The sequence below is a fragment of the Eriocheir sinensis genome, chromosome 38 (assembly GCF_024679095.1).
Source record: "Eriocheir sinensis breed Jianghai 21 chromosome 38, ASM2467909v1, whole genome shotgun sequence".
Taxonomy (NCBI): Eukaryota; Metazoa; Arthropoda; class Malacostraca; order Decapoda; family Varunidae; genus Eriocheir; species Eriocheir sinensis.
In genome coordinates, this window is record NC_066546.1 from 2,879,231 (window position 1) to 2,889,230 (window position 10,000).

At 41.6% G+C, this 10,000-nt stretch overlaps 1 protein-coding gene across 1 annotated transcript in view; it reads left to right on the plus strand.

Annotated features, from left to right (window-relative positions):
• The window catches only part of LOC127008546 (probable glutamate receptor), a 77,726-nt gene that overhangs the window by 33,754 nt on the left and 33,972 nt on the right, over positions 1 to 10,000 (plus strand). Inside the window, exon 6 of the mRNA XM_050880716.1 lies at positions 4,798 to 4,956. Coding sequence (XP_050736673.1) covers positions 4,798 to 4,956 — 159 coding nt within the window. The remainder of the gene's footprint in view (positions 1 to 4,797; positions 4,957 to 10,000) is intronic.

Sequence of the window (10,000 nt, forward strand, 5' to 3'; positions counted from 1 at the left end):
GGACTGTGGAGATCGGAACTTCACAAACTAACTTCCGATCACCGATCACAGAAAAGAAAGTGGTCAACGTTGTCATGACAACAAGTGACTGCGGACTTCTTACATATACACGTTACTTCAATAAGCGTCTTTATTTATAAAATTAAGCGATAATTATTGATCGTTAATTTATTTAATCCTGGTGAGGTATCGTGAACGAGACTCGCAGGTGCAAAGTCGCTTTATTTGCTTGGCGGGACTTAGTACACGACGCCATGAAAATGTGGTGTGGGCTGCAGTAGTGGGCTTCCGTTCACTCCAGTAACCGAGTGGCCTGCCCCAGTTGTCAGTTATGCATTTTCTGCTGCAGTGTTACCACCCTTTAATGGCGGCAGCGTCGGCTCCTTTTCGGAAAACCAACAAAACCTAAGCTAAAAGAGGGGGCTTCGCCCCGCCTCGACCCCCCACCTTCTTAACCGGGGGGAGGGCTTTGCCTTCCCTCGACACCCCCCCTCCCACCCGTCGGGCTCCCCCCACAACAAGAGGAGGAGGAGGAAGGAGGTCTCGCAAGACAGCGCAATATGCCGCCCAGACCACGGCACCAAACTAACGCCCCATACCCCTCCCATCCAAGAACTTATCTAACCTCTTCCTGAATGTATCTATCATGTTGGCGCTCACCACATGACTTCTACGTTTGTTCCACTCATCCACCACTGTTGGTAAACCAATTCTTGCCCATTTCTTTGTTGAACCTGAACTTATCCAACTTAAACCCATTGCTACGTGTCCTACCCGGTGTGGTGTCATCTGCCATCCACGTATCCTAAGACATCCCATCCAATCTACGCATGCGCAGGATTTGTTTACAAACAAAGGGTGGATGAATTGCGACACGGTACCGTGTCTTTGTTTACTGCCTATCGCGATATGTTCCACCTGAGTTTGTTTTTTATCTTTTTAAAAGAAAATGTTGACGTATGTTTTGAATTTGAAAATTGCTTGAAATATGAAAGTTTCTTCCTACACCCTTTGTATGTCAGTAAATGAGATAAATGAGATAACCTGCACCCCTTGTATGTCGGTAAATGTGTTAAATGAGATAACCTGAACCCCTTGTATGTCGGTAAATGTGTTAAATGAGATAACCTACACCCCTTGTATGTCGGTAAATGTGATAAATGAGATAACCTGCACCCCTTGTATGTCGGTAAATGTGATAAATGAGATAACCTACACCCCTTGTATGTCGATAAATGTGATAAATGAGATAACCTGCACCCGTTGTATGTCGGTAGATGTGATAAATGAGATAAACTGCACCCCTTATATATCGGTTAATGTGATAAATGAGATAACCTACACCCCTTGTATCTCGGTAAATGTGATTTATGAGAACCTGCACCCCTTGTTTGTCGGTAAATGTGATAAATGAGATAACCTATACCCCTTGTATCTCGGTAAATGTGATTAATGAGATACCCTACACCCATTGAATGTCGGTAAATGTGATAAATGAGGTACCCTACACCCCTTGTATGTCGGTAAATGTGATGAGGTACCCAACACCCCTTGTATGTCGGTAAATGTGATAAATGAGGTACCCTACACCCCTTGTATGTCGGTAAATGTGATAAATGAGGTACCCTAAACCCCTTGTATGTCGGTATATGTGATAAATGAGGTAACTTTTTTTTTGTTTACATCTCAGCCTATAGCGCCGGTAGGCTTTCTTCAGGGGCCTGGTGGTCGGCCCAAGCCCGTCATGGCGCAGGCAATTTTTATAATGGCGCTAGTTATGCTTGGCTCATGCTGCCCCTGGAACTCATTTTTTATTCGCTTGTACGGTTTCTCCTAGAATCCAGGATGATAGGTGGGCTTCTGGACAGCCTGTGAGTAGTAGTCTTAAGCCACTCGGCGGTGACTAAAAAATATCAGGTGGTAGCGTGGGGATTCGAATCGACATTGTCCATGGCGTGATGAATCCTGGCCCCGCACGCTAATCACTCAGCCACCGCCTATCCTTGTATGTCAGTAAATTTGAAAAATGAGATACCCTAAGCCTCTTGTGTGTCGGTAAATGTGATAAATGAGGTAACCTGAAACCTTGTATGTCAGTAAATGTGATAAATGAGATAACCTGCACCCTTGTATGTCAGTAAATGTGATAAATGAGATAACCTACACCCCTTGTATGTCGGTAAATGTGATAAATGAGATAACATGCACCCCTTGTATGCCGGTAAATGTGATAAATGAGATAACCTACACCCCTTGTATGTCGGTAAATGCGATAAATGAGATAACCTACACCCCTTGTATGTCGGTAAATGTGATAAATGAGATAACCTGCACCCCTTGTATGCGGGTAAATGTGATAAATGAGATAACTTACACCCCTTGTATGTCGGTAAATGTGATAAATGAGATAACCTACACCCCTTGTATGTCGGTAAATGTGATAAATGAGATAACCTACACCCCTTGTATGTCAATAAATGTGACAAATGAGATAACCTACACCCCTTGTATGTCGGTAAATGTGATAAATGAGATAACCTACACTCTTTTCTGACTGATGGTCATGTTTCTCAGATTATCTCCATTTAATGGTAGGATATCTGAATTATGGGGTCCATGTCATTTTTTTATTTGGCCGTTTTCCCATAAAAGCTGCCATGCTGTCTTGCCGCCATCTTGCCTGGACAAACTACGATATCAATACTGTGTTTGTAAACATCGGGTTCCGCGCATGCGCAGAGCAGGATGGGATGTCTTAGGATACGTGGATGACAGATGACACAACACCGGCTCACTTAAAATCAAAACCTTATTGCTTAAGTTCTTTTTGTTACTAATTTATTTATGGAGCAGTATCTTTTATTCAGAAAGCTATTTAATCAGGAAGGATTGGAGATTAATGATCACTATCGCTCGTTTTTATTGAATAGTAAAAAAATATTTCCTAGATGTCGATGATAAAATATTAAAACGTTGAAAAATGTTTGTCAGAATTATAAATCAACTTCAAACAAGTTAAAATAGCGAACATAATTCCTTTTTCAAACTTTCAGAAATTGAATAAAAAAAGTAGACTTAAATAAATGCCTAAAATAAGAAGTTAAGATAACATTTTTTTTCCTTATCATGTCCTGTATACCAAAAGAAAGAGGAAAAATAAAGATATTTAGAAGCAAATAATTAAGTTATTACTTATTTGAAATTATTACTTAAAGAACGCCTAAAGTAGGTGTTTCTTGTAATTATTATTGAAAAAAATAATAGTAATTATTATAAATTTTATTGATCGGATGATCGGAATGGTGATCGGAACAGCAGTACTTAAAAAATGATCGGATGATCGGAATCGGATCATTTGCCCAAACTGATCGGATGATCGGGGATCGGAACAGCAAAAAAGTGATCGGTGCCCACCACTGATTTGATGATAATGATTATTAGGGCGTTCTGTGCTTGGCGCCGCAACTGCGGAGTCATATGGCGCCGAACCTAATACAGAATAAATTATATTAGAAAACTATATAAAACCGGTTAAAAAAAAAACATGATAAAAAACAACAATATAAGGTCAATAAAACCTACAGGAGGTTGAGGACGCCAGCCTCCTACTATAAACACTTGCCTATGCCATAATGGGGTGGGGCCGACCACCAGGCTCCACCGAGAAAGCATACCAGCGCCGTGGGCGAAATGTAAAAGGAAAAAAAACATAAATGGAAGGTCTCCTGGGTCAAAACCAAAGTCCAGTCGTTTGTAGGCTTGCTGGATGACACGCTTCAGTCTGTCCATCATGTGGTGAGGATGTCAAAGTTACCGAAAGCTTCACATACCTTGGTAGCGTAGAGCATAACAATGGTGGGTCTCATTAGGAAGTCACTCAACGGATTGGGCTGGCCCACAGTGTTATGGACTCGCCCAGTACGAGTATAAGGCGTTGCCGATATCTATGCAGGTCCATGTGGTCTATGTGGTCCATGGCTGTGAGACATGGACACTGTAGGGACTTCGAGAAGCGTGTCGGTACCGTTGGTACCAAGTGCCTTCGCAGCATCATGAGGTACCACTGGAAGGTGTCAAACCAGCTACTACTGTACTCCGTGAAACTGAATCGAGGCCTGTTACCAGTTTGGTCCGTGAACGCCACCTCAGGCTATATGAGCACGTGGCGCGCCTCCCGGACGTCGGTCCAGCTCGCAGGGTTGTTTCTGTACGAAACAACCATGAGAAAGGGAGACCAAGGGGACGCCCACGTAACTCATGGTCGTTCACTCCTTGGAATGCGTGGGACAGCTACGTGGAGGCTTGCCGTGTTGACCCTCGGGATGGAGTCGGCGGGTGAGTGGAACGACGCACCCCCTGGCGTAGGCTTCACGTTAGTTGGTTAGTTTGGTCTTCATCAAAATTACTGTTGTTGATATGTCTCTTTTGACCCGTTTTTGAAGGCATGGTTAGTCGGTTTTGTTGATTTTATTATATTACTTATTACGACAAAGTCTGTAATATGTCGACTTAACTCTGTGAACATCAAACACTTCTGACTAACTCAATCCCAAAAGGCGGAATTAGAAACCCAAACTAGCCACATGACTATCAATAAAAACAAATACCACATTAAAAAAAATCTACAATTATTCATGAAGACACGTCACCATTATATGAAGCCCACCAGGTGTTGGTGGGGGGGGGGGGGGGGGGAAGAAATATTGTTGTGTGATGTCAGTATGGCCAGAGAGGTGGTCACTGAAGAGTCAGATGAACTAAAGAAAACTAAAGACAGAGCTCGATTTTCTTTTACAGACTAAGCATGTCGTACCAGCTCCTCGTGGCCATGACCGAGGACGCCATGCACAAAAAGGTGTACCGGGCTGACCCATCAACGCGGGAGAAGCAATTCGTGACCTTCGACGGCTACATGGTCAGGCTCATGGACTACGTGGCCCAGGGACTCAATTTTTCGTGAGTGGAGTTCAATATTCAAAGTATTATATATCCGATTCCCGTCTCTTTACAACCGTATGACATACGCTTATAATGTGTGTGCATGTAATATAATTGATAAATAATAATAATAATAATAATAATAATAATAATAATAATAATAATAATAATAATAATAATAATAATAATAATAATAATAATAATAATAATAGCAGTCGTAGTAGTAGTAATAAAAATAAACAGTTTAATATGGGAGGCACTAAAGCCCTATCGCTGAAAATAAGGATAGATTTTGTGGATGAAATACATAGGTAGTGAAGAATATACACAATAATATGAAAAAATAATAATAATAGTAAAAAATATTTAAAAGTGCTGCTCTTAAGATTAATTTACAATGAGTTGATGCTCTTCACCGTCACGGGCACGGCGCTGTTCCTATAGCAGTCCGTCCGTGTCCGTATTTGAACCAGTTTGTTTGTGTGTGTGTGTGTGTGTGTGTGTGTGTGTGTGTGTGTGTGTGTGTGTGTGTGTGTTGTTTTTCTTGAGCTGCTTCTTTTCCTTTAAAAAAAAAATACGGAGTAAAGTCATCAGCATAAGAGTCGATAGGAGAGTTTGTTATTGAAAGATCATCAATGAACAACAGAAAGAGAGTGGGTGATAGGACAGAGCCCAGTGGAACACTACTATTGAGTGGTTTAGGGGTAGAACAGTGACCGTCTACCACAGCAGAGATAGAACGGCTAGAAAGGAAACTGGAGATGAAAGTATGTATAGAGAAAGGGATAGAAAGCGTGGGATGGAAGCTTAGAAAGCATATATATATATATATATATATATATATATATATATATATATATATATATATATATATATATATATATATATATATATATATATATATATATATATATTGCTGGAAGTATGCCTTCATACAGCCTGTGCCTAAGAAGGGTGACCGTTCCACTCCCTCAAACTACCGCCCTATAGCTTTACTTTCTTGTCTATCTAAAGCTTTCGAATCAATCCTTAACCGGAAGATTCAAAAGCACCTTTCCACTTCAGACATTCTATCTTGGTCACCCTCTCTTAGCCGTTTCGGTGAAACCTTTGCTATTGCGCTGAACATATCAAAAGCCTTTGATAGGGTCTGGCACAAATCTTTGCTTTCCATACTACCCTCCAACGGTTTCTATCCTTCTCTCTGTACCTTTATCTCCAGATTCCTTTCTGACCGTTCTATTTCTGCTGTGGTAGACGGTCATTGTTCTTCCCCTAAACCTATTAAACGTGGTGTTCCGCAGGGCTCTGTCCTATCTCCCACTCTCTTTCTGTCGTTCATTGATAATCTTCTTTCCAAAACGAACTGTCCTATCCATTTTTACGCCGATGACTCCACTCTGCATTAACCAACTTCTTTTAATAGAAGACCCACTCAACAGGAACTAAACGATTCCAGGTTGGAGGCTGCAGAACGATTAGCCTCAGACCTTACTATTATTTCCGATTGATCCAAAAAGAACCTGGCGTCCTTCAACGCCTCAAAAACACAGTTTCTTCACCTCTCCACTCGACACAATCTTCTAGATATCTATCCCCTATTCTTCGACAACACTCAGCTATCACCTTTTTCAACACTTAACATTCTCGGTCTATCCTTAACTCAAAATCTCAACTGGAAACTTCCTATCTCTTACTAAATCAGCTTCCTCGAGGCTGGGCGTTCTGTACCGTCTTCGCCAGTTCTTCTCCCCTGCACAGATGCTTTCCATTTATAGGGGCCTTGTCTGCCCTCGTATGGAGTATGCATCTCGCGTGTGAGGGGGCTCCACTCACACAGCTCTCCTAGACAGAGTGGAGTCTAAGGGCCGCTTTCACAGTCGTCTGGTACGCACCCTAACCAAAGACCCTATACCATCCTGGAAACAGGCATTACCATCGCCTCGATCCGCTTTCACAGTCGCTGTTTTCGTGGTATCGGCGACTACCAGCGTGGTAACGACCATGACAAGCCGAAGGCGCGTGATTCGGCAGTGTTGGTATGCCGGAGCGGCGGGAAATGTCAACATTACATCAGTTGAGCAGAGGATTATGATGGAGTAATAGGAAAAATAAACGTACAAAAAGTAAACGTGAAGAATAAATATAAAGAGTAACTGTGAAGAATAAATATGATGAAAAAATGTGTAGTGTCTCTCTGATACACCCCTCAAATCTGGTGAAAGCCAATTTCCTAGGCGGAAAAGGTGAAATAATGGTGAGAAGTATTAATTAAAGTTCTCTTATATTAGCAGATGTCAGCAAGACAGACTTTTCACCTACATCAATTACATTTATTCATTATTCACACTTATTTATCAGACTTCACATTTATTCTTTACTTAATAGGGCTGATTTCGTTATATATATGCCCTATGCATACATATTAGGCTAACTAGAATAATACGAGTTTGACAAAGAAGGCATAACAGGTGAATAATGGTGACAAGTATTAAAGTCCTCCCTTCTTCTTTGTTGAGTACTTTTGCAACAATAAACCATCAATCAATCAAATATAAATTCTCAGCAGGACGTTTACTGGTCAGCAGGTGAAGTGAGTTCATGTCATTCAAATTCTTCTAAAAAATTTCTCAAATTACCATTGAAGTCGTGCAACGTGTTGCTGTACTATTTAATATTTTTTTCACATTATTTAAAGAAATAATATAACCATTTGAGAGCAAGAATTTGTATTATTTACTAATTAATGTCATTGGTAAGCTCCATTGGGGAGCCCCCGCGGCTACCGGAGCTCCGTTACCAGAGGTTCCAATCTCTGGTACTGATGCAAACAAACAGCGCCGCGCAAGGCGACTGTGAAAGCGGATTTCTTGTTGGTAGCGGCGATCGCCGCTCATTGGGAACGATCAAAACAAACAAACGTGACTGTGAAAGCGGCCCTAAGGCTCTTCGTCTCATCAGCTCTCCTCCTCTTACTGATAGTCTTCTACCTCTTAAATTAAGCCGCCATGTTGTCCCTCTTTCTATCTTATATCGATATTTTCATGCTGACTGCTCTTCTGAACTTGCTAACTGCATGCCTCCCCCACTCCCACGGCCCCGCTGCACACGACTTTCTACTCATGCTCAATTTTTTGCTCATCCCTATACTGTCCAAATACCTTACGCAAGAGTTAACCAACATCTTCATTCTTTCATCCCCTTCACTGGTAAACTCTGGAACAGCCTTCCTTCGTCTGTATTTCCTCCTGCCTATGACTTGACCTCTTTCAAGAAGAGTGTATCAAGACACCTCTGCACCCGAAATTGACCTCTCTTTTGGCTACTCTTTACTTTTATCTTTTATAAGAGCGGCGAGTAGCGGACTTTTTTTTTGTACTCTTTTTATTGCCCGTGAGCCGTGTCCTCTGATGTAATATATATATATATATATATAATATATATATATATATATATATATATATATATATATATATATATATATATATATATATATATATATATATATATATATATATATATATATATATATATATATATATATATATATATATATATATATATATATATATATATATATATATATATATATATATATATATATATATATATATATATTAATCAAGGGTATAGTACGAAGAGGAAGTGGGTTAGTGGTGAGGTACAGGTGGGGAAAGACAGTAGGAGTGTACACTGTACAGTTGTATGGTGTAGGTTCGTTAGTTGTTCTGGTGTAGTTATTGTTTATCGGGCACCTTATTTGTATACCCCCGGCGTGCTGGGGGTTTGTGTGTTTGGATTGTTTGTGTGTAGAGAGCTAAGCTAAGCTATGGCGTCACTTGTGTGAAGTGATGTGTGGGCGGTTGTTCTCGTAGTGACTTCAAGCTGCGCGGAAACCAGGGGTGGACCAAGTTCGTGCTGCCGTCAAGCTCCTTGACGTGGGTGTAGTTCACGTCGTCTTGCTGGTCTAGCTTCTCCCATATCTTTCCGGCCGCCTCCCGTAGCCTTGTGCTGACTAGTTGTACTCCGAGTCTGCGGTGTTGTGCTGCTGTGTTTTCCGTGTACGGGTATTTCTGTCCGGTGGCAAATCTCAGCGCTTTGTTCTGCAGCCTCTGAAGCTGTAACATCTTGGTGTGGGAAGCCATGTGTGTCGGGGGTGGGTGAGTAGTCTAGTATAGGAAGTATCTTAGTCTTTACTAGATACAGTTTGAGCCGCTCTGTGAAGTGCCAGAATCTGTTTAGTGATGTGAGGGCTGTTTTAACTTTCATGGTTTTGTCGTTGACGTGTTTAACGATCAGGCCGGTGGATGTCACTGTGTGGCCTAATATCTGGCATTGTTTTTGGTGGGAGATGGTGTTGCCCTGTATTTGTATGTCATTTAATTTTTTCCTGCCGAGTGCGACCACAGCGAACTTGTCTATGTTTGTTTTGATCTTCCATTTTTTTTCAAATGTGTTGAGTCTGTTCGCCTCCCGCACGACCAGGGCGTCATGGTGGTCTAGGGTACCGTTGGAGGTCACTATTTGTGTCGCGTCGTCAGCATAATATATATCCATACAGCTTCTGTTATCAGACCGGGGCATGTCAGAGGTGTAGGTGATGAAGAGCGTTGGTGATAACACGCTGCCCTGTGGCACGCCGCTGTGCAGGGGAACAGGAGGATATTGCTGACTTAACTCGAATGGAAGCTGAGCGCTGATCAAGGAAGCTACATAACAGTTTTTCCGTTAGCTCTGGCAGTCCGAGTTGAAGTATTTTGTATTGCAGGCCCTGTAGCCAGACTTTATCAAACGCTTTGCTGATGTCGCGTTGGATAATAGTGCAGTTTAGTCCTTGTCCTTTAGTGAGTGCTACCTTTTCGCTGGCGATGGAGATAGCTGACGTAGTGCTCCTCCCTGCCCTGAAGCCATACTGTGACGGGTTATAAAGGTTGTTTTCCTCCAGGTGACATCTGAGTCGTAAGTTGATTATTCTTTCAAAGATTTTTCCAGGGACTTCTAGGAGTGAGATTGGTCTGTAGTTCTTGGGATCCGTGGATGGTTTGCCTGGTTTAGGTATCAT